The sequence below is a fragment of the Lemur catta genome, chromosome 8 (assembly GCF_020740605.2).
Source record: "Lemur catta isolate mLemCat1 chromosome 8, mLemCat1.pri, whole genome shotgun sequence".
Taxonomy (NCBI): Eukaryota; Metazoa; Chordata; class Mammalia; order Primates; family Lemuridae; genus Lemur; species Lemur catta.
In genome coordinates, this window is record NC_059135.1 from 91,332,944 (window position 1) to 91,358,741 (window position 25,798).

Consider the following 25,798-nt stretch of genomic DNA (forward strand, 5'->3'; position numbering starts at 1 on the left):
AGCATTTAGAAAAATACACCCAAACATGTTTTTAACAGATACACAGTCCTTAAGGCCTTCAGCATGACTGACTAGGCTCAAAGTTTAGCTTGCTTTGAGCAACTGAGGAGTCAAAAAAGGGGAAGAAAATGGAATGCTGACAACCTCAAAGCCAGGGGGCACCGTGGGCTTAAGGGTGGTGAGTGACTTTCAACCGCAAATAAGAAACACTTAGACTTTCTTGTTCTAGAAGCCAAATGACTTGGCCCCTTGTCAAGATGTGAGATGAGGTAGGAAACAGGAACACTGGAAATACATGGGGTGTGGATTCCTGAAGGTGTGCTGTGGTAAGGGGGATGAGGAATTCAGGAATGCCACAAGGGTGAGGGAAGAGGGAGGATGGAGCAAAGTGAGTCCAAGGGCCAGCAGAGGGCCACCCTTGGTTGACGAAGGGGTGAGTCTTGCCATGTGTGTGCTAGAGGGAGGGCTGGAGCTGAGGCTAAAGAGTGAAGGAGTCCAGGGACTGTCACCCCAACATGTGGCATGCTGGTTATGCTGAATATTTTTCATTAAAGGCTCTTGAAGGCCAGCAGATGAAGGAAGAGGCTTTTTTCCCTTATCTGCATAAAGACTGGACCTGTCAAAGAGTACAAGATTGCCTTCCATTTCCTCCTTGAAATCTCATTATCTATCGTAGAGCAAGAGACTGAAAATTAAATACCACACCTAGAACCCAAACCATTGACTGTTCTCCCACCCATTCAATTTTCAGTCATTTACTTATATCATCTCATCATCTGAGCATCAGGCACATTCATCCCCCCTACAAATCATTTACTACCCCTCAGCTGCCACATTTCCCCATCTCCCTCCCTTTCCCCTATGAAGAAGGCTGGCCTTGTGGCCATCATTGGGTTACAGGGTAATCACACTTCTGTGATTTCCCCCCATGCATGTGAATAAATTTTGTAAGCCCTCTTCTCCTGCTACTCTACCCTTTGTCAGTTCATTTTCAGCAAACCTTGAAAGGGCCAAGGGGAGGCTTTCCCTCTTCACCCCCACAGGAGAACACAGGGACAGTAAGGAGAACTGGGAAAAGGTCATATTTAAGGGCATTTGAGAAGTGAAGACTGCTGCTGCTAATGATGATGATGATGACAAGGACAAGGATGACAGTAGAAAACTGAGTGTTTTCTACATAGGACAAACTGTTCAAAATTCTTTATATACATACTGTTACATAATCTCTATTTAATGAGAGAGATCTCCATGCAGTCAGGATTATTGAATAGAACCTAGAGCAAAGAATCAGATGGCCAGAAAGGAAGAGAGAGGCCTTCCCAGTGAGGGGGAATAAAGCACACATTTGTTGGGGCTTTAAGTTTTATACAATTGGCTCTGTCAGTTTTAATAACCACTCTCTTTCTTGTTCAGTCTAGAGCAAACAGCAAAGACTTGGCCTGTCTTTCTAAAGCCCAGAGCCTAAAAATATACTCTCAATGAAGGCTCAAACAATATTTGCAGATAATGATAATGACATGCTTTCGGAGTTCAAGAAATCTGAATTCAAGTCCCACTTTGAGCCTCTTAGTAATTCTATGACCTTGAGCAAGTTATTTTTCAACCTTTCTGAATGCTGTCATTATTAACCTCAAGAGGAAAACGAGCTAAATAAATTATCAGAATGTCCTAAATATCCACTACCCCACCCCTCACAAACTTACCCTCTCCCTGCCAGAAAAGCTAAAAAGAAAACAAAATAAGCCCTTCCCCTAAAAAAAAAAAAAAAAAAAAAACCCTCAAAAACAAAAACCTAAAACCTTTACCAAATACCTACCCCAGCCTCAGAAGTTGGCAGAAATCAGCATGACCCCACTGACAAGAACTAAGATTGGTATTGAGACACTGTTATTTCTCACACTCAGAATTTGAGAGGAGAAAAAAACAAAACCCGTGCCTTTCTTCCTTCCCTAAAGAGAGCCAAGCCAGATTCTGGCCTCAAACTGCACTAACCACTTCTGAGGATGGGCAAGGATGTTCTAAATTTAACCAGCCTTCACATGGTGATAATGACTGCCATCTACAACACATATGCAAAAGATCCAATTCAAAGCTGAGAATTTCAGAACAAAATATTGTCAGCATGCTCTCAGTGAGGCAGTGATCTCTGACTCTTTCTCATCCTCAGGGGCATCTGATTTTCCATGATAATGGAAAAAATGGAGGTATGAACAATACAAACTAACAAAACCACTATATTCCCCTAAGTACTCCTTGGTTCTGGGAGATGTAACACCCATGCAGCTGGTCTCTCCAGCTCTGGCTCTCCTGGAGCCACGCCTCACCTGCTCACTTGCAGCTGGGACCTGGCTCAACGGACCACATTATGGTGCCCCAGGATCAGCTTTGAGAGCATGCAACCCATCCAGTCACACAAGGGCCCATGGTTAGAAGGAAGGGTCCTGCACTTGGTTGTTGTTCTCATCTTGAAATTCTTAACAATTAATCATTACTAGTTGTGAACACATCGGGGGCCTTACATTTTCATTTTGTACTGGGCTCCACAAATTATGCAGCTAGTCCTCCTGATGCCTGACTCAGAGGAGGCATTCAATTCACAGAAGCAACTGGTGAGCTGTGGGGACAGCCATCACACCCAGCTTAGGGCCAGAACTACCTCAACTTCCTTTGAAACAGATTAGTTTTTACTCTTAGGAAGAAAAGAAAGAGTTGACCTCAAACTATCACCTCAAAAAAAAAAAAAAAAAGCATTTGCATTTTCCATTTGAAAAGTAGTATAGTTAAGCCTAATTTCCTGCTGGTTCTCTCCAGTACCCTGGAGGGGAAAGCCATCTGCTGCTCACTCAGGGAAATGCTAGTAGCGGTTAGTTCCAGCCACCCAACAAGGTTTGGGCTGTGAGGCAGGGCAGCACACAGGAGCCACTCCCAGCACAAAGGAAGCACAAGGAGACATACTCACATCAAGGAATCAGTTACCCTGAGTGAAGAATGCAGAATATGAAAGAAGGTTAATACTCAGTGTCAACCAAAAAATTCAATGGGGAGAAGCATGTCCTTGTCCTTTTTTTAAGTAAAAACTGAGGATATAAAATAAGTATTGTTTTTTAAAAACTAAGATGTTTTTAGGAAGTGACAAAACTACTTCTAAATTTTTCATTTTCCTAGTCAGGACAATCTTCACAGAAAACCAAAATGATTATTCTAACATTTAAAGTAGAACTACTAAAACTGCTTTCATTTCTTTTATTTACCTAAAGATTTTAATAATAAAAACAGCAGGGGCACGATGGGCAGACCACCCCAGCCTCTGCAAATGGCTCAACCACCCCAACTCCCCAAGTGCACATTTCCAGACAGGAATTGCAAAGGTTACCCACAAAAACTCAGGCAATTCAACACTAGAAAAAAAGTCCCTGATATTAGAAATCTCATGGCTGTAAACAGTAAGTTAAATCAGGTAGAATCCAAACCAGTTAATTCAAAACAAATAATTTAAATTAGCTTTTCTTTTAAATGGGTTTATAAAATAGACACCTAGACTGGGTCTCATTCATTACCTGCCATATTCCAAAAGTGTAGCATGGACTCGAGATTCTTCATCAAGCAGCTCCTCTGCTCCCTGTTGGCGTTTATATTTCCGGCGAGGCTTGTAAACATCCTAAGTGGATGAGATAGGCAAGTTACCAAGTGTGAGACGGTTGTCCTGAACTGCTGCTGGATGCCTCCAGCCAGTCAGGGGAAGTGGGTCTTTCCCTGTCACAGCCTATGTGTCCAGGGCTCCACTGAGGACAAAGGACATTCTGGGTGGCTGCCTTCAGGACAGAGAGGCAAGGTTTATGAAAGGTCAGGGCAGGAGACAATGAACTGAACCTCTGGTTACCTGAGATGATTTATGTCCACATGCCCTCCTTTGCTGAGAAACAGAAAAGAGGGAAAAGCTCAATAACAAAAGAGGGTCCTTTGCTCTTAATTTTTTAACTATAAAAATGATATGTGCTCACTGAAGAAAGTTCAAATAATACATAAATATATGGAGGATGTACCCTGCCCAAGAAGGTAACACTATTAGTGTTTGCTATGTACTCTTCTATGTTAATTTACCCAGATAAAAACAGCTATTGTCTTTCTACAGTGGCATGAGTAAAAATAATGGACGTTTTAAACAAGAACTTCAGAAAGTAGCCTTAGCCTCTGGTTTTGTATTAATTTGCTTTAAATTGCATAACACACGGGTATATTCCTATAAAAAGCTTCAAACGCTTCTCAAACACAAAGAAAGGATGCAGAATTTTTTTTTTTTTTTTTTGAAAAGAGGCTTGTCTCACCCCCTCTTCCTCTAGCTCCAACTTCTCCCCAGGGGTACCACTGTCAGTTAGATGGGCGCACATTCTTTTAAATCTTTGTTTGTGAATTTACATATAATACTGTGCACAATACACACACATTTTTCAATAGATGGTTTAGGGAGTTTTTTTTTTAACATAACTAAGAGTATATTGCATACATTGTTCTGCAACTTACTTTTTGTTGGTTTTTTTGTTTGATTTTGCTTAACAGTATATACTGGAGTTATTTCCATGAAATAAATTTACACACAAATCTATTTTATTCTTTATAACTAGATGTATTATTCCTTAATACCGGTGTTTCCTAGTTTATTTAATCTTCTACTGAAGTACTTTTAGGTTATTTCCAAGCTCTTATTTAAAACAAGCTTAAACTTGTGTATGTAGATTGCTAGGATAGAAACTTAGAACTGAAATCACTGGTTTGAAGGGTCTTTACGCTACCAAGTTGAGCCAATAAACAAAACGACCCGTACTGATTTATGTGCCCTCCAACTTGTTAATCACATCTTTCGCAACAAATATTCACAAGCTTTTTAATTTTTCTACATCACATGGGTGAAAAATATTTCACGGTTTTGATTAGCCTTCCCCAAACTATTAGTGAGGCTGGGAATCTTCTTGTTTATTTGCCATTTATCTTGTTCAAATCCTTTGACTGGTTTCCTGTGGATTAATTCATAATTTTCTTACTGATTTGTAAGCCTGTTATATAGGAGCATTACACCTATGGCTTTCATTTATGTAGCAAATACTTTCACCCAATCTATTGTTTGTCAATTTTGTTTCAACTTGGTGTTTTTTGGTCCTATGACATTTTAATTTTTTATGAAGTCAAATTTATCAATCACTTTCTGTACAGTTCTCAGATATTATATCTTACTTCTTATCCCGAGGATGGTAAAAACAAAATTCTCACGTGTCACTTTTACAGTTTATATTTAGCTTACAGTTTATCTTTAGCTCTTTAATCCATTCAATTTTTTTTATACAGTGAAAAGTAGGAATCTAACAACTGATTACTCTCTTCAGTTTCTTTTGCTTTATGATTCTCCATCTTGTCTCCACTGGTCTTTTTTCAAATTTCCTGGCTATTTTTACACATTTTCTCTTTCAAATAAATTCTACTGTCAGCTTGTCAAGTTCATTAAGAAAAACTCCATTGGATTTTCATTATATTCACACCAAATTTAAAAATTCTTAAATGGTTAAAGGAGATTTCAATTCTTTTAGACTCTAATACCAGAAAAGAAGACTGGATACAACCCTTCAGAGATACATATCTTTTTAACAAAAGTGTTTTGAGGTTTATCCTCAAAAGAATTTGTGAAAACAAAATGCACTGTAAACTTTCATTGGCTTTTTTAATTATTAGAGTGTGATTTAGTTATAAATGTATAAATGTAGATCTGTTTTGTATAGGACATACTCTAAAATTATATGTATATATCTCTGTCTCTTAAACAAAACAATATGGCATGTAGTAGGTGCTGAATAAACGTAGGTCTTCACCCTCAGATGACCGAATGTCCTTCTTGACTGCTAAGCTGACAGTCGGATGATGCCTTAGTACTATCTGCTCAGCAATCTGTGTGCAAGCAGGCAGCTGTTAGGCCAGCAAGGTATCCTATAGCAATTCATCTCTGGATCTTTTCTTTTCCACTACCCAGGTTTACTACATTTAATCCTGACCTGGACATCACCACAACAAGCTTACTATCAAGTCTCTCCAGATAGTGGCATTTTATTCTAATTAGAATTATTTCCCTTAATTCTGGTTAACTTTATTATAAAGTTTCAAACATATGGAATAACATTCTTTCTCTAATACATACTATATAATCTCAACAATTTTGTGGAAAAGGATTGTAACAGGGCTTGGGATGACACTGGAAGGTGGTTCTTACAAATTGCTGCCACAAATATTCCTTAGTTTGCTGTTGGTGTCTCTATGAATAGGAAGCTATAAATAACATAAAACAGACTTGTAGGGAAATGAAAAATATTAATACAATGAACCCGCATGACGTCAGTTACTGCATATGATTTAATTTCCACTGAGCTCTACTATTATAGCACTACTATGTAATTGAACTTAACTGTTATTTTCTTTAGTTACTATTGAAAGAGTCAATGACCCAAGACAGGAAATTGTATTCTTCTAAAAAAAAGACTGACTCCAAAACAATAGCATACTGAAACCAACAGCTAAAAGGGCCTTTTATTCTGCCAAACAATGGCAATGCTGGCTTTTATGAATTATTCCTTACCCCTTAAAGTATAAAATTATATATACATCTCACATTTTACACTTTATAACATAAGCACACTATGAAGTAGCAGCAGGGCACATACTATTATCTTCACTTTACTAGTGAAGCAGACATAAAATAATTTGTCCAAGATCCCTAGGACAGTATTAGGCCTGGCCTTAGGTACCCTGGCTTCTAATCCCAAGGCTTTCTTCCCACACTAATTCACCTCTGGTGGGCACTCGAGCCCTCCACCAGCCATTTCAACTAGCTCTAGCTGCCATCATTACAATGGTCGGCTTAAGTAATGTGACCTAAAGTTAGAGGTTTCTATGCCAACTATAAAGAACTATTGCAAAGTTGCTCTTTAAAGGAACAGGAGTCAGGACACTGATGTCTAGTCCCATCTCTGCCACTAACCAGCTGTATGACTTTGGGAAAGGCAGTTCCTCTCAGTGGGCTTCAGTTTCTGTATCTGTAAAATGAGGCTGTACTAACAGATCTTGAAGGATACTCCCAGTCTTTCATTGTTTGTGTTCTTTTAATCCTACAAAGATACTGACTTGGTAACATAATTCATTAAAAAAATTTAAAGTCCGAAATTAATAAAAAATATACCATGCTTTACACATGATTGTGCTCTTAAAAGGAGCATATAAAATCAATTTATCCTTTTGCCATTAATAGTGGCAGCAACAATAATAGCTATCATTTATTACATGATAGGCACATGTCAGGCATATACTGCGATACATGTGCTGCCCATTTGATCTTCACATCTATGAGGGTAGTTATCCTTGTTTACTATCTATAGTTGATAAACTTAGGCACAGAGAGGTTAAAAAACTTGCTCAAGGCTACAAAGGCAGTAAGTGACAGAAACAATACAATACCAAAATTTTAGCACTCTGAAAAACATTTTATACTTCAACTTTGATCACACTTTGAGTTCTGATATTTTGTTGTGGCAGAGAATAAAAGACACATGAGCAGGGTTAAAAAATTAAGGTGGGCTGGGTGCGGTGGCTCACACCTGTAATCCTAGCACTTTGGGAGGCTGATGCAGGAGAATCACTTGAGGTCAGGGTTTCAAGACCAACCAGGTCAGTAGTGAGACCTGTTTCTACCAAAAAAAAAAAGCTGGGCTTAGTGGTACACACTTGTAGTCCCAGCAACTCAGGAGACAAGCAGGAGGACTGCCTGAGCCCCAGAGTTTGAGGTTGCAGTGAGCTACAATGACATCAATGAACTTGAGCCCCGGCAACAGAGCAAGAGTCTGTCTCAGAAAAAAGACAAATCAGGGTGACCCATTTGTAAAGCAGAGAACCAGATCTCTACTTTGCAGGTCTAGTTACAAGTCAGGTTCACCTGTCAGAGTAATTCCTCTGAGTTCACATTCCAAATGGCAGGAAAGGGAAGTGGAACAGCACAGCACCACAGAAGTTCTGCATCAAATCCCTGATCACTGCCCTCACAATTTGGCAGACAACGTCTTTATTGAAATAACAGAGCAGGCAGTGCAACATCCACCACCAATTTGGCAGTCTACACTCAAAACTCCAGTGGCCCAGACCACACCCAACTCAGCAAGAAGCAACATTTCCCTGAGCTACCTCCAATGACCTTAACAGCTCATTCTCACAGTCCAAACCCAATTCCAACAGACCCGCCTCCGGCCTATGAGTCTGGTGAGTAAACTCTGCCTTCCACCTACAGTGGCCCCACAGATGTTTTCTCCATCAAGTGCAATGTTCTGAAAGATCCCATAAAAAAAGTTATAATTGGGACACATAAATGCTTTAAAAAATGTCTCACATTCATAACAATAAACAATCAGAATGAAGTCGCTGGGTACTGAGTGAAGAAAATGATGTGAGATGGGTGGACAGCGATCTTTCTGTAGTGTTTTCTACAGAGACACCCCCAAACCTTTCTCCTTTTCCATTCTCTTTATATGGGCTCTGCCATGTAAGTGTATCTTTGCTTTTTGAGGTCCAGCACAAGTCCAATCTCAGGTCTCCTTGAGTCCATACCAAGCAGTATAACTTGGTGGGTAAGAATAAGGTTGCTGTGTCATATAAATAAGCTAAAATGGCGGCTAGGTTGTTTATTTCTTCACAGCAGACTGAGACTTACTAGCTCAAGAGTTGGTCAACATCAAACTCAAATTTTTACACATCAGATTGTTTTAAACATACCCTAAACAAGCAGATTTTTTGTAGAGCCTGCCTACTTTATATACCCTCCAAAACTACACGCTTGGTAACTGTCAGCATTTACTAATCATAGAAAGAACAAGCTCTGGGGCTATAAAGCCCCCACAGCACTGGGGAGCTTTGGAGATCTCTGACCCAGAGGCTCCCTGTGCTGTTGAGCAGCATCAGCTAGACTCAGGAGCCTCCTCTATGATCACGTGGGGGAGTTCCCTTGCCCTCCTCCCCTTTTGGATGGTGGCCCCTGTGCCTAAGCCTCTGGATGGTCTCACAGTGTGAAGGACCCCCACTCCCCCACCCTGTAAGGAAACTTGTCAAATCATCTCCCAAATAAAGCTTGTAGTCAGAGCTTCCTTCTTGATGAGCTCCCAAATCCCTCAAACCCCTTACAAGCTGCAATGTTAGGGCTGTTGCCTCAGCTCCTAGAATCTGGTCTGGCATGCAGTAAGCTCTCAATTAATACTACTGAATGAATGCTTGGAGTCAGACTAGGGTTTCAGTCTTTGTTCCATTACTTATTACACCTCTCTGATTTGGAGCAAGTTACTTTAAACTCTGTGGTTTTCTACCTGTAAATTAGGTATTAGAAGAGTTACGAGAAATAATCAATCAATATATTTAACAGTGCCTGACACACAGTAAATATATAATTTTACATACATATGGATGTATATTTTTATTATTAATAATAAATTGCGATACACCGTTTTGCTTATGTCACCACATTTCCATTTTACAAACTGGATGAAAAGGCCTTCCTCAAAGCACCATCTATGGAAGAATGCACTGGAGTAGGAACTCTAAATGGCATGGTCTCCTAGGTGATCCAGTAAGTTCAACAAAGCATTCCCTTCCAAAGAGACTAGAAGCTCTAAGAAGCCTTTTTTTCCTGTTCCCTCTACTCTCATATAAAATTCTAAACATTACCCAAAAATGCTTGTAAATAGTAAATGAATATATCTTTCGGGGGCTTGGGTATAATTTTGTGGACACCTTTTATTCAAGGTTAAGAAGTAAAAGATCTCACTGCACAGGACAGATATTTCATGGATATGGAGGGCTGACAGCTCAGAGGAGAATAAAGCTGTGTAACAGCACACTAAGTGAGACAAAAAAGCCCATTACGATTATGATGCAAAAGCAGAAGGTGGTAAGCAGAGGCCTGCCCTGGGGTGGCAATAGTTTCTGTTTCTTAAGTCTTTTGAAAACACCACCTCCCATCAGGTAGGCCTACTACAAAGCAGCTAGCTATTTTGTGAAAAGGAGGTAGGGTAAAAAGCTAAAAAGTAACACATTTCAAAGAAGAAAGCAGGTACTGGGAATAATCTCTACAAGAAAGAAAAATGAGGCCACAGCAAAAAGAAAATACCCCAAAGTGATGAGCTTTTAGCTCAGATGATAAAGTTCACAACAACTTTTCTGCCTAGCAATCTGGCAAGAGGTACTAAAAGCATTAGGCATAGCCTTTGACCCAATTCCACTTTATGGAGTGGATCCTAAGTAAATAATTAGAGATAAAAGAAAAAATTTAGCTATGAGGATGTCCTACATAATGGTCAGGGGAAAAAAAAAAAGATACAAACTAAACTAATTTTTTTTCTTTCTCATGTTAATTTTATTGGTTCTCATTTCTGCTTTAAAGAAGAAAAGAAAACCTGGAAAGAATCTTCTCACCTTTGTGTCGTGTGCCTTGTTTCCTGGTTCACAGTAACCACAGTATCAAGCGCAACCGATGGTTGGTTATATTATAGCACTGCTTGGGGAGTGTGTATAAATTTTTTTTTTTTTCAAGACTGGGTCTTGCTCTGTCACGGGGGCTACAGCGCCGTTGCGTCAGCCCAGCTCACAGCAACCTGAAAGTCCTGGAATCAAGCAATCTTCCTGCCCCAGCCCCCCGAGTACCTGGGACTACAGGCGTGTGCCACCATGCCCAGCCAATTTTTCTGTATTTGTAGAGACAAGTGTCTCGCTCTTGCTGAGGCTGGAGTGAAACTCCTCACCTCAAGTGATCCTCCTGCCTGGGCCTCCCAGTTCCACACAATGAATAATCTATAGCCACTAAAAACACTATGGAGGCATATTTACTGGCGTGGAAAGATAGCCTTGATAGACTGTTGAACAAAATGAGCAAGTAACAAAACAATATGTAGTATAATGCCATTCTTTTTGCAATCTCAAATTCTCTTTATTAATATCCATAGGACTGTATTTCCTACTTGGACTATCAGTGGTTAGCTCTTGCTGATGCTATCACAGGTGATTTAGTCTTTGTAGTTTTTCTCCATTTCCTAATTTTTCATTCTTATTACTACGGTATTAGCATAAAATAAAAGTAACCTTTTCTAAAACAAAAAATCATACACTAAAAAAATGGATGAGCTATATAACCAAGGATGAATGCAAACAACTGAGATAGTCTTCTAAGGATGGCTAAAGACAAGAATAAGCTAAATATTTAAATGTTCAATACTTGTATATTATAACTTAGAAAGAATAAGTAAAAGCCTATTGGTTAAGGCATAATGGTATCATGTTGGCAGATGAAAAAAGACAATAGGACAACCTACACTTGGCATCCCTCTGCTGGCTGGGCAAAGGTCTTCAAATGAGAACAGTCCCAGTAAGTGCCCCCATAGGGACTGAAGAGGTAGTGAGAGAGCACCCCACTGCCCTGGATGAATCTGAGTCCCTAGGACCCAAACGAGTAATATCCCAGAGTCTTGCAGTAAGTCAGCAACATTACTACAAAATTGGTGCCAGGAATATGTGGGAAATCAGAGACCAGGTGAAGAGTTAGAAAATGGGAGAAGCGCCAACATTTGTTGTGTTAGAATCAGATGTAAAATCAAAATCTAGCTGCCTCTTCCTAGCTCTGCAGCTACATAGGGAATTTATTAATCTTTCTGAGCTTCAAGTTTCTGATTTATAAAATGGTAATAACGTATAACTCTCTGAGTGTTGATAAGGGGTAAATGAGATAATACTTGTAAAATGCCTATTTAGATGCCAGGCACACAGAAGGCACTCAATAAATACATGGCAGCTACATATATATTTTATAAAAGGCTGGGTCTAGAAACTAGGCACCTACAGGTTGAGCTTTATTTTATTCCTTAATTTTTCCATTCACAATTTAAATTTAGGATTCTAGATTCATCTATGGGAGCAAGCAAGAAACACTGCCACAGCATCTAAAAGGCAGAGCTGGGAAAAGGCTGAAAGAAGAGAACACCCTCTAGAACCTGAGACTTGCAAAGAGCCACACCATCTGGTCCTCTAGGAAAGACTTCCTTCTCTTCACTAAAATAGCGATTTTTCCCTGGAGAGAATGAAAACAAATAAAAAACTGAAAGCTATTTAGTTTTTTATACTGACTCACCAGAATAAGCCAGGGATATATGCATTACAGCCCTGGAGTCTCTTATGAGCTCTTGGGACTCTAGTTTCAAATCAGCTAAGGAAGCACTTGCAGAGTGGTAGAAAGGAGGGATGAAAGTTAATGCAAAGGAGCTCAGCTAAGAAACTTAAGCAGATAGCTTCCAAAAGTGAGAAGTATTTTCAGTAGATGAGAAAAGGAGAAAACAAACAAATAAAACCCAAAGGTAACTGTGAGTTATCCATAAAAATTCTTTATCATTCCTGCTGAAATTGTACTGCCAGTTAACTGAGGATTAAGTTTACACATAAAAAGGACATAAACTAAGCAATGCAAATTATAACCAAAGAGACTCACAAATCTTTTTCCATTTTCCTTTGATTATTTTCTAATCAGCTGCAAACAGCATTTTATCTAGAGGCTCACAGAAAGTGGTCACAAGACTGAATTTGAGTCCTGGCTCCGTCACTGCCAATGTGACCTAGGGAAATTTAACTTATCTGTGCTTTGGTTTCCTCATTTGTAAAAAAAAGAAAAAAAAAAAAAAAAACAAAAACAAACAAACAAACAAAAAACCACAAAAAACTACTATTTCATAGGGTTGTTGTGAGGACTAGATGAGTTATAGATATACATACACAACAATGTTTGGGCACTATGTAAGTTTTTGTCATTATTATTATTTCCTTAAATTCGATGCTCTCACATTATCAAGCAGAAGTATATTAAAAAAAAAAAAAAAAAACTCCACTACAGAGAAGAAGAAAAAATGTGTCTCTAGAGGCCTTAACTATTCCATAGGAATAGAAATGCCAGGCCCAGTTTCATTGCTAGGATGACTGACAGCTATGCTGGCCTTTTATTCTGGGATATACAGCCAAAAACTATCATTTTTTCTCTCTATCCCAGGCTCAGAGTGAGATTTATATATGAAGATATTTGAGAAAGCATTAAAATTTTTTAATTTGTACTTATTTGTGAATAGGTAATACATAGACTTAGCATAAAATTCAAATAGTACAGAGCTTATAGGGAAGAGAAAATTTCCTTTCCTTCCTCTCCTACTGCTGGCCCCCCAGTTCATCAGACATTATGCTGTAAACCTGGTTTTCATCTTTCCAGAAATGAAGTATTACTTAAAATAGGGGAAAGCAATGGCATATCCAACCAATTGATTATTGTCATGAGAAATGTTCTTAGGAGGAATCTTGAATAGCATACAAAATACCCTATATTGGTAAGTGAAAAAAATTAAATTATCTTTAAAGTATGGTTCTAAATCTGTTTAAAAATGTACATTAAAAACATGGAAGAAATGTGTGGCTGCTTCTCTGTTGTGAGATTAAGGTTAATTTTCTTCCCTTGTATCTATCAATCTTTTTAAAAACTTTAAGGATGTTCTAAACTGAACACCCATATCATAACAAGGAAAGAAATTACTCTGATGTCATATCATTTCTTCTAATTATTATTATTTAATACTGCTGCCAAATCTGAAAACAGTATCTGGCTTCAGAGTGTCACTATCTCAAAGGTTTTCCACCCCTCCCATTTCCAAAGTGGAAGTGAAGAAAAGATATGAATCACAATTATAAAGTGACAAAGGCTCATTTTATATAAGCGCTTCATATCTTTAATCATCAAACGATTGTTCTTTTCAGAGTAATCACCTTGGGAGACCACACATTTATTTTTATTATAAGATAAGCCAGTTCAAGAATTCTTTTTCTGGTAAGACTGCATAGTCAATTCACAAAGCCACACAAGCCAGACAACTTCAATCTTTACAATTACACAAGGTATGTAACCCAAGTCATTTGCAAAAAAAGTGCACCTGATATTTAAGCTGGGTGGCATATTAAGACAATATATAATACAACTATTAATATAAAAACCAACTAGATATATATGATTGGCTGATTCTTACAAACAAGGTTGAGTAAAATATTTAGTGTATGATTCAGATAAAGTAAAAAGTATGCAAAATAACACTATACGTTATTTTCAGAAAAAAAAGAATAGGCCAGGCGCGGTGGCTTATGCCTGTAATCCTAGCACTCTGGGAGGCCGAGGCGGGTGGATCGCTCGAGGTCAGGAGTTCGAGATCAGCCTGAGCAAGAGCGAGACCCCATCTCTACTAAAAATAGAAAGAAATTATCTGGCCAACTAAAATATATATAGAAAAAATTAGCCAGGCATGGTGGCACATGCCTGTAGTCCCAGCTACTGGTGAGACTGAGGCAGCAGGATCACTTAAGCCCAGGAGTTTGAGGTTGCTGTGAGCTAGGCTGATGCTATGGCACTCACTCTAGCCAGGGCAACAAAGTGACACTCTGTCTCAAAAAAAAAAAAAATGTACACACTGGCAATATATATACAAGGCTTCATTCCCATCAGCTTGGGTATTATAGGAAGGCTGGGTGATGGAGGATGCTGCTGACAAGACCCTGCTGGCCCTGGCCTGGAGTGTTCTGTAAAGGATCAAAGCTCTCCACTGCCCCTCATGCTGGTGAAGTAGGTACATACGTGCAGACTCTCAGTGACTAAAATGCACTGTGTATGGTGAGAAAGGCCACCCCAGAATTTCCCACACAAAGCTCAGAAGCTATTCTGCCTCTCCAAAGCCATCACAGGGGTAAGGAGTAACCTCAATGTACTATCTCCAGTTCATCACCTGCTCTTTGGAGCTATTTGAAGTTTATACCTGCCATTGGGATAAATGAGGAAGGGCTCTGCATTTGGCTGTTTCTCCCTTAAAACTGGAAGCGAGAACGCAGGGGAATGGCTGTGGCAAGTTCTACCTGTCACTGCTGGCATCTCGGTCCTGAGCAGTGACCCGGGCAGGGCTTCCCTCACATACCCATTGGAGACCAGCTCCTGGGCAATCCCAGCAGATGGAAACCTCAGGAAGTAACACTTTTGTGATGTAACTCAAAGGGCTATTTGAAGGCTACATAGTGCTCTGACAGGAGAACACAGCAAGGAACTTACTGAGAGGTCAGTAACTGTCTTGATGGCCTTTTCTTTTCTCTTTATGAAGTCATCATCCTACAAGACAAAACAGAGATTAAACAAATCCCATGTGAAGATTAAAACTCAACTGGACTGCTCAGAAACCTACATTATAAATTGACTTCTAATTACTACTTTGCCTGACAAGTCTCAATTTCCTAATGAATTCGAATATATTCTCCATGGGAAAAGGCTAGGACCTCTGCAGTTGGCTCCCACATAGATCCTACAGCCAGTAAGAAAAAGGAGGGACATAAAGTATAACGCTCAAGACAAGTGTTCTTCTTATTTCAAATTCTTGTAAGCGCTGAATCCTCAGGTAAGTTACTTAACCTCTAAGCCTCAGTTTCTCCATCTGTTAAATAAAGAAAACAACATCTATCTCAGGGGGCTATTCTGAGGATTAAAGAATAGAAGCCATATGATGTGCTAGGACTGGCATGTAGTAAATATTCAATAGTTATGAGCTTTTATTATAGTTGTAATTGTTATTAAATTGTTACTATAGGGATGTCCTAGGTGAGTGGTCTCTCAAAAAGCTTTATAAAAAATATACTCTTGTTCTTATAAAATAAAAACTCTAGATCAAATACCAAAATTCAGAGAAAATGACAAAATTGTAGGGCTTTACACTCAGCAGCCATTTAAAGAGGCAGTTCTAATGAACCAAGAGGCCTAGTTTCAACGTCAGGGCAAGACCAAGTAGGGCCAGAGATGCCAAGTAGGGAAGCGGGAGTACAGGGGAGCCCGAGCTGAGCTGCTCCTTCCTGCAGAGTCTCTAAGTGTGTACTCAGGTTCTCAGCTGGAAATAAAAGCAAAGCACAATACTGACCTCAGGGAGACTGTAGGTTTTCTGGAACTGGGATATAGAGTAGGAACGGATGTAGTCGCCCATTTCTTCTTTTGTTTCTATAGCTCGTTTCACCAGCCACTGGGGAAGAAAGTGAAAAAACCTGAGTTGATATGGACAAAATTCCACTGTGGTGAAGGCCAACTCAGACATGGCACAACTTGTGAACCCAAATCAGCACAGTTGACGAGAGTGGGTGATAGGAAATTACCAACGCATGTTGTCCTACAGGAAAAGCAACCAGCCAGGTATCTGAGATGCTAAGATCCAGTGGGACCTGGTGCCGAGTAGCAGTGCAGAGCTTTAAAGACTTACTTCATATCCTCAGTTCTCAGTTTTCCTCTTTTGTAAAGGCAAGGATATCAGTTCTTTTTCCCTCACAGAGCTAAAGTGGGAGCAAATGCAATCACAAATACTAGAGTGCTCTGTAAATACCTGAAGCACAAAACAAATATAGCTGTCCCCCCAACCTCCTGGTCCCAGGAGCAGATCTTAATGAAAATCTCTTTCCTGTGTTGCTTGTACCACAGATCAGGGAAAGAACCACAAAGAACACTAGTGTAACTCCTCATTTCATGGATGAAAAAAAAGTCCAAAATATTCAGATTTGAGAATAGTGCGTACTGAGTACATAGCTGAAGGCACTGGGTTAGCTTGATACTAACAACATTCTCTCTCTCTTAATCCTCAAACATTAGAAGGAACATGCTGAGTCCTATGGAACCTGAAGCGCAGAGAGAACAAGTAATTTGCTCATTGATCTGTAGCTAGCAAGCTGCAAAGCTAGGAGTCACAGCTTGGAGGCTCTTCCACTTCAGAAGACTGGACGAATGGGCTTCATTAAATGTTTCCCAGCTCTACTGGGCTGATACCCAGAAGAAGCTGCTCTTCATTTCTCTTAACTTAAAACTCCAGTTAATTAAAACACCTACGCACCCCCTGCCCCCCTCCAACCCTCCCGATCCCTGCCCAAAAAAACCTGTAGAAGATCCAGCCACTCTGGGATAAGAGTGTAAAGTGTAAAAAGAACCTTTGCTTCTCCTCCCCTGCTCTTCATTCATTCTCTCTATCACTGAAGATCATGGAGGGGAATGCTACTACCTCTCCAGAGAGAGCTACTCCATCTCAAAAGCAGTTTTGGTACAGTAGCTATGTTTCACCAAGAGCAAGCACACTTGGTGAGGTTTAGCTACCTAGGAAAGTAGACACATGGCACATAACATGGTGCTGCATGGTGCTCTCCTAGGGATGAAAAGAGATGCTTGTTCACAAAGGGCAGCCAGCTCAAGTACAGTGCATGTTTAGGAAGTAGCTGTCCAGGATAGAGATGGCTGCAAATAACCATATGAGGAATATTTCTTTGTTGTTAGTATCTTCCATTTAGTTCTACCATTCCACCCCACCTCCAAGCAATGACCTCAGGCACTGATTAAAATCCAGAAGTAGAAGCAGAAGATCAGACAGCATTCAGAACTAGTGTAGCCCCTCATCCACACTCCCATCCCAATGTGACAGCTCAGGACAGCTAAGGGCCAATTAAGGCAGTTGAAATACTGCTCAAATCAACTTAGCTCTGCTTTCTTTTGAATCAGGAGACTCAGTTTCTGGACTTCCATATCTGTTTCCTTTTCAGATCTACTTCCTTAATTCTAGATCTGCCCTAAATTACCACCTGGCTGGATCCTGGAGAGTGCGATCAGGTAAGAAGACAATGCCTGCTGAGTCACAGGATTCCCTTAGAGAGAATTAATTTTGGAGTTCTCAGCATGACGGGCTATGGAGGGAACCTCTCGGACAGCCAAGCTCTGCCACAGAGTGCCCCTAACACTCAAGAAAAATATCCACCTTCACAGGATTCAGACATCTAACATGGAAAAAAAGATATGACTTAGAACCACGAGTGGCTGGAAGTTAGATCTGTTTCTTCTTGGCTGGCATGCAGAGAGTATTACTATAGCTTTGCTACAATGGTGTGAACAAGGGTGGTGAGCCTAGACTCATGCAAGACAACTAGGTCAATGGTTCTGTTCCCAACTGCTGGTCCATAATTATTCTTTCACTGGTCCCCAGAAAAACAGGAAAAACCTACAAGCACATGGTGAGCTTTTTATAATGCTACATGTATTTAATTCGAAAGATTGTGCTTTTTTCTGAGACTGGGAATTAAAAGCCCATTCTTTTAGAAAAGGATAGAGAAAGAAAGGTAGTAGCTGGATTTAAAAAATGTCCTTGCCTGGCCAACTACAGGTGGCAACCCTGGATCAACCTCCATTTTTTCTTACAAATTTTATAGGTCCATGAAATTAAGAAATCTGGTAACCACTTGCCTAGGCTCTCACATCCAGAAGGCTTCCAGAGAGGAACCCCTCTAACATTCCACTCACAATGGGGAACATTCACAGACCCTCAAAACGCCCAAATTGACTATAGAAGGCCACTTCCAATTCATCATCATCTCATATCTAGACTAGATTTTTTGCCCCCGAAGTTCTAACATGGGGTTAAATATGGTCTAATCCCTAGAGATCCAAGCTTTAGGGGGAAGGTAACAACTTCACAGTATGATTGTGGTGGAGGTTTCAGTAATAATCAACCCAGGGCCCACATTTTCCATTTCCACAAAAGAATCAAGTAGCATCCCTCTGCATCAGAGAGACACAAAGTCCACCAAACATGCAAATCAAATCTAAGTTAAAGTCTTGGCTTTAAATTTACAAATTTCATTTTAAAAATTTACAAATTTCATGGCATTCAATTTGCAGTCTAGTGCAGGAGAATATTCAACATGTAACAATAACAGACACAACTATGTAACACTTATAAAGCACTTACTAAATGTGCCAGTCTTTCATCTAAGTGCTTTAGACATATTAACTTAATTCTCATCCTGTCAGGTAGGTGTTATTATTATTTCTATTTAACAGATAAGAAGTTAGGTCATTTGCCCAAGGTCACACAGCTAGAAAGTGGCAGAGCTGAGATGTGAACCCAGGAGGTCTCCAGAGTCTGTGCTCTTAACTCCTACACTACATGCACAATCTTAACACAGAACTAGAAGACTTTTCTAGCAAGGGATGTGCAGCTTCCTTCTCAGTGGATGCATGAAGGGTGGAGTGGAAAACCAGAGGCTTAGAGACAAGAGAGTTTAGACTGGAACCTTTTTTTGTCCACTCACTAGTTCTCTGTCCTTAAGCAAATCAATTACCCTCTGAGTCTCATTTTCCTTAAATGCAAGGAAATTACATTTCTCACTTTCCTCAAATGTAAGAGATTATAATAGATGCTTCAAAGAGCTCTAATAGGATCAGACACAAAGTACTTTTCACACGGCAAGCAACACACTTCAGTCCCTTTGCTCCTCCCCTCTTTGAGGTGCCTAAAAGGGGAAGCCCACACACAAGAACTGCACAGAATGCAGTTGTTGCTCAGTATCCATGGGGGATTGGTGCCAAAACCCCCCAGGATATCAAAATCCATGATGAAAAATGGTATATTATTTGCATATAAACTACACACATCCTCTTGTATATTTGAAATCATCTCTAGATTACTTATAATACCTAATACAATGTAAGTGCTATATAAATAGTTGTTACACTGTGCTTTTTAATTTGTATTATATTTTATTATTTATTGTTTGTGTTTTCTCTTCCTAAACACATTCAGCCCACAGTTGGTTGAATGTGTGGACATGGAACTTTGGATATGAACAGTCAACTGTTTGTAGGCTGTACATACAAGCGCCACTTAATCATAGAGGCTTAGGAAAGAGCCGGAGGCAGACAGAAGCCTCCCCTTAGTCATTTAGTCATCAAATAAGGACTAAATACCTGCAAATTGCAAGGCATTCTGGTAGGTGCTAGAGACAAAACAGTGAGCAAGACAGCCATGTACCCTGTCCTCATGCAGCTTACAGGCTGATGGGAGAGGCAGATAAATAATCACACACATGAATATACAAACATACATGATTACAAACTGTAGTAAGAAGATTCCTGTGAAGGAAGGGAATGTGGCCATATGGGTGCATACAGGAAAGGAACCTATTGTAGATTAGGGGATGAGGGAAGGCTTTCTTGAAGAGGTTTGATGGAACTGAGATCTGAAGGATGAATGTGAATTAAGCAGGTACGGAGAGAATGGAAAAGTATTGCAGCTCAAGGAACCAGCAATGCAAAGGCCCTGTGACAGCAGGAAGCATAATAAGTATATATGAAAGAAAGTCAGAGGGGCTAGAACAAAGAGAACAAAGAAAAGCAAGGAATGAGATCAAGCAGCATAGGCCAGATGGGACCAGAGCGTACAGGGCTGTAGAGTTCTATCTTTACCAAACAGGCAATGAAAAGCCACTGATGAGAACATTCAAAGATCATAATAGGTGACAGTGTGAAACTGGGCAATACGGAGTACTGGCAATCTTTTGAAGATGATGACAAGAAGCACATCATGTTCTGCTGCACCAAATCTATATCACACCCACTGAATTCAGGATCCAGGCCAAGATGGACCAAGAGCCAAGCCCGTTACAGGAATTCCGATGTTCAGAGGACAAGAAACCACAAAGAAGTTCTCACCTGAACAACAGGAAATATGTGAATAAAATCCATCCCCTGGATCTGGTGGGGCTCCAGCTGGTGTGGGCATTTCATTCTTGGCAGGACTGAGACAATTTTTTCAGATAGAGCTCTGTTCAGAAAAAGAACAAGCAAGGAGTAAGACACATTGAGTGGTCCTATGGTACCTCTAAAGTCTGGTCAGCATCCGAGAAGAATCTGGGGCTTCTCAATGCCAGGCCAGTGACAGACCATGACCAAGATTCTCCTGGATGACTACAAATGAGAAAAATAAGCATAATTTAGATGTGTGCATCTATGGCCAAAGAACTGCCTTCATCCTTTATTCTAAGATGTTCCTCTCACTTTTTTGATAGTAAGATATTTTTTTTCTTTATGAAATAATAGTGATGTTCAGAGACAGTAGTTATTATTTTTTAACATCCTTAGTAAAATAAAAAGTTTCAGTGCCTCATATTCTTTTACATTTCATTTTACTGATCTACTTTTCTAAAAGTTTGGGAACTACTAGGTTACACATTTAAAAAAATCATTCTAAATATTATTCAGGCAACAAATAATTACCAGACCCTGTGCAAGGTGCTCAGAATATTAAGATAAAACATAAGGCCTCCAAATTTATTTATTGAAAATAAATTTGGAGTTCTCTACTCTGGTACAAAAGTTTTTTTAAATAAATAGTATCTCTTAATTTTTTTGATACTCTAAAATCAATCCTACACCTGCAATCCCAGCTACTCAGGAAGTTGAGGCAGACAGTGGGATCACGTGAGCTCAGGAGTTCAAAACAAGCCTAGGCAACAGAGTGAGATCTCGTGTCCAAAAAAAAGAAAAAGAAAAAGAAAAAATTAATCCCACCTTTAGGGAAACTCTGTATCCCTATCCTGATTTCCAGAGATAGTAGATACGTTCTGCTTCTCATGAGGGGTGCTCTGACCTCCCTCTAACACCATGCCTCAATCTTCCTCCTATGGAATGAATGGGATTGGGAGAGGAGGAACTGGGCTCCCTGAGGTTCCAGAGTGTTCTTCTACCTAGGTGAGGAGGTAAGCATCCTCTTCTTGCTGGAGAGGTTCTCAGCTTAGCCTGGGTAAGGACAGTTTTATGACAGGAGTGACAGAGGGATTTGGGTGCAAGTTTGTTTTATCATGGCTTGAAGCCGCCTTCTTTAATCAGCTGGTATTTGATCTCTAACTGTGTGATTCTTGTTTCTTATGCTATCTTAATTGGATCGGATTCAAGAAGAGAGAAAGAGGTTATTTAGTAGGTCTGATATACCCCAAAGCTATGGCACATCACTTGGGAACCTTGAAAAACAATCACCAGGCATGGCCTTTTGGCCATATGGAGAAAGGGGAGCTTCTGGCTCAGCCTACATGGATAGTTTAGGTTATATCCCCACCCAAGAACACTTTTTTAAAAACCTTAGCCAGTCACAGCAGCTACTGTGGCCTTGTCTATAAGTGCAGGACTATTTTTTAAACAGACATAGGCCCTGGTGAACAAGGGGTCAGTTATCTTACTAGATGCTTCAAATTTAACAAGGTTTGGATGTACCAAAAGTGTTCCTTGTTTGTTCAGAGAAATCTTGTCCACTTTTATCTCTCTGCAGTTCAATAATCCTTCTAGGTAGCTTCAAGACCAATATCTAACTTGGTGAGAGTTATTATCATGTTACCCATTTTCCCCTAAGCAGTTTTTAACCTCCTCAGTCTTAGTAGGAACTAGGTGACCTAGGAGCAAAGGCTAAACAGCCCCCCAGCAAATGGTCCCCAGAGAATATACTAAGAACCAGTGTCTGGTATCTAGAAAACAGCTTCACAAGGTGGGACCAAGATTAAAACCTGCTGAGGACAACAGTCACACCCCACTGATCATGAGATCAAATGTCAAGTCCAATACGTTAAGAGAAAAAATGTGGGGAAGGGAAGATTGATACCCCACTGCACACATTCAGTGAAGAAAGGGAACATCCATCTCCCAGGAGGGAAGCACAGGGAAGAACATTCTCTGCTCCTTCCTCCTCACCCTTCCTCCCCAGCAGAAGTTGGGGTGAAGAGTTATTTATCCAAAAGTCCTGAGAGGAAGAAGGAAATTGTCCTGTGGCTCTTAGCTGCTCTTGGGGCCCCTCCTTTCTGAGCAGCATGTCTTTGGGACACATGTGTCTTTTCTGCCATGTGTGACCTGCCCTGGTGGAGAAGCCTGTGATTGTCCAGGTCTTCTTGGGACTTGAATGGAAAGTTTGGTAGGGAAGTACTAACAAACCCATTTGGCAACATACCTAGGGCTCTTTCTATGGTAAGCTTTATTTTTTATTTTTAATCTCTATTAGACTCCCAAGCCTTGTTTCTTACTTTCATTGAAATCTGTAAACATTTGTAAATATTTAAGTGACCCTGCTGCCCAAACTCTAACCTTAGCAAATGAAGAGTATCAACCCTAGTTTTGTGTCCTTGCTCAACACAGTTCTTAACTATCTGTATGTGGGGGCATGTGTTCAATACAGCCTTTCCTTGCTCAACACAGGTCTCAACTGTCTACACGTGGGGGCACATGATCACTACAGCCTTTCCTCTTAGTTACATTTTGGTTCAGTAGGAGGAGAGCTCCCTCTTGTGGCTACAGATCTACCGGTTTGCATAGGGTTACCGATTGCCTAGAACCATTCAGCAGCTTGAAAACAAGAGGCCACGACCTCCAACACCATCCAGTCTAATCTCCTGTCTTTAAACAAGGTTCTCCCTGGCCACTCCTCAGAGCCAGGCTTTTCATCCAATTCATAAAGTCCCCGAGGGAAGGACATCTTGGGTCATCTCAGGGTTTACAGGCCTCTTAAACCCACCTCTCAGAAACTACCGCCAAGTCAGTCTGGACAGTCTCAGCAGCGCACGGAAGCAACTGAAGGTACTGACACTGCTGGGAGGTGGGGATGTGGGAGGAAACACAGGTGGGCTGGGACAAGGGAAGAAAGTCAGAAAGACTTTCAGAAATCTACTAGTCTCCATTCAGTTTCTCCCTGGAGCTCAGGGTGGATCCTTCAGATCTTCTAAAAATTAGAGACAGTGATAATTGCAGAGGTCACTACACAGGTGTCTAAGCCTAAGATTTTAACATGCCCAGTTGTGATTAGTTTGACTCCTTTAGTTTTTTTTTTTTTTTTTTTGAGACAAGGTCTCGCCCTATCACCTGGGCTGGAGTGCAGTGGAGTCATCATAGCTCACTGTAACCTCAAACTGTCCTCCTGCCTCAGCCTCCCGAGTAGCTGGGACTATAGGCACGTGTCACCACGCCCAGGTAATTTTTCTATTAATATTTTTTGTAGAGACAGGGTCTTGCTCTTGCTCAGGCCGGTCTCAAACTCCTGGTCTCAAGGGATCCTCTAGCCTTGGACTCCCACAGTGCTAGGATTACAGTCATGAGCCACCACGCCGGACCCTCCTTTAGATTTTAAGAGTGCTCAGTACAGTTTTCTCCTCCACTGCAAATAGTTTCAAAGAGAGTAAATCAAACCTGGGTCTAAATTCCAGCTCCGCCACCAACTCTGGGACTTTTGGCAAGTTACTCAGTCCCTCTGGTCCAATATGCCTATCATAAAACTTAGGTATAATCTCTGTCCTGCCTATTCAAAGGTAGTTGTGAAGGTAAAATAATAAAATGCACATGTAAGTGCTTGGAACACAGGTGCCTAGCAAATGTTTGTTGCTGAAATGAACTTAGTTATAACTCTAAAATCTCATTTATGAGCCTCTGAGCATAGGATCCTTTGGTAATGGGGCTTTAGAAGCAGCTGGGGGTGAGGATAGAAGCTTATGGAACCCACAGGAAAGCAGGATGGAGGAGGAGAACAAGGCCCCAGCTGGGTGCATATAGAAGAGAGCCTGAGAGATAATCCTGCCCTCAACAGGCAAGTGTGCTCCTCAGAGGTACTGCCTGGCCCATCCATTACATGGACTGGGATATACTGAGAAACGGCAAACGTAAGGTAGTTTTAATCTAAATCACACCTAATCAGAAACTCTGGGGAGGAACCCCAAACACAGAACACATTCCAAAACCAAACAGAAAAGATTTTTGGATAATTCAGTGCTCTTTGGCTATGACATTTTTCCTGCAGAAAATAAAGAACCAACTGCCTGGTGCAATACTGAGTCTGGGGGTCCTTAGCCATGTAAACCCCTGTTCCCAGCTTTGCCCACAATTACAGTTCATCACTCTGCACTTAAGAGACACACATCAAGCACTTACCAGAGAATATAATACACCCTCAATCCCTTATCCAAACCCTTTGGGGGCCAGATGTGTTTCGGAATTCCAAATTTTTAGATGATAGTACTTTAGTATATCTAAGGGGCATAAACTATGTATTATGTAAAACTCCAGGGAAATCTAGAATAGTACCCTATAATCAAAGAATTAATACTTCTTCAGCAAAACTTTAATAGCCTTAAGTCAGTTCGGGTCATGTTTTGCTTCCAAATAACTTTCGTGTTTTTTTTTTTTTTTTCCCCCGGGACAGTCCTACTCCGTCACCCCGAGTAGAATGCAGTGGTGTCATCATAGCTCACTGCAACCTCCAACTCCTGAGCCCAAGCTTCCTCCTGCCTCAGCCTCCCGAGTAGCTGGGACTACAGGCCCGCATCATAATGCCCAGTTAATTTTTCTATTTTTAGTAGCGATCAGGTCTCGCTATTGCTCAGGCTGGTCTCAAACTCCTGAGCTCAAGCAATCCTCCTGCCTCGGCCTCTCAGAGTGCTAGGATTACAGGTGGGAGCCACCACACCTGGCTCCAAATAACTTTTGCATATAAACTTTAAAAGAAAAAAACAATTTTCAGAGCTTTTTAGATTTCAGAAATACAGATGAGAGATTGAGAATACATATGAAAAAAATATGTTCCAATAGCTATTGAAAGTACAGTGGTTCTTAACATTAAGATGGTCAAAGAAAAAAATAAATTTAAAAAAAGGATAGTAGGATACTATCACCAATAGGAGTGTGTCATATCCCCCAAGGATACCAAGATGAAAACGGGGGCTACAAACCACTGTGAGACTCAAAAGGAATTTACCAAGGAGACACATGTGAATTCAAGAAATAATAAAACTAGTCCAGAAAGAATGTAATGAAAAGAAATCCCAGCACATCACGGGTGCCACAGGTATAGGAAGCAATCAG

General features: G+C 40.4%; 1 protein-coding gene across 2 annotated transcripts in view; it reads right to left on the reverse strand.

The window, feature by feature from the left end:
* The window catches only part of CCDC93 (coiled-coil domain containing 93), a 94,242-nt gene that overhangs the window by 59,680 nt on the left and 8,764 nt on the right, over positions 1–25,798 (reverse strand). For both annotated transcript variants that reach the window (XM_045558609.1, XM_045558608.1), the window contains exons 4-7: positions 20,624–20,735; positions 16,032–16,130; positions 15,179–15,235; positions 3,558–3,658 (exon numbers count right to left, since the gene is read on the reverse strand). In XM_045558609.1, coding sequence (XP_045414565.1) covers positions 3,558–3,658; positions 15,179–15,235; positions 16,032–16,130; positions 20,624–20,735 — 369 coding nt within the window. The remainder of the gene's footprint in view (positions 1–3,557; positions 3,659–15,178; positions 15,236–16,031; positions 16,131–20,623; positions 20,736–25,798) is intronic.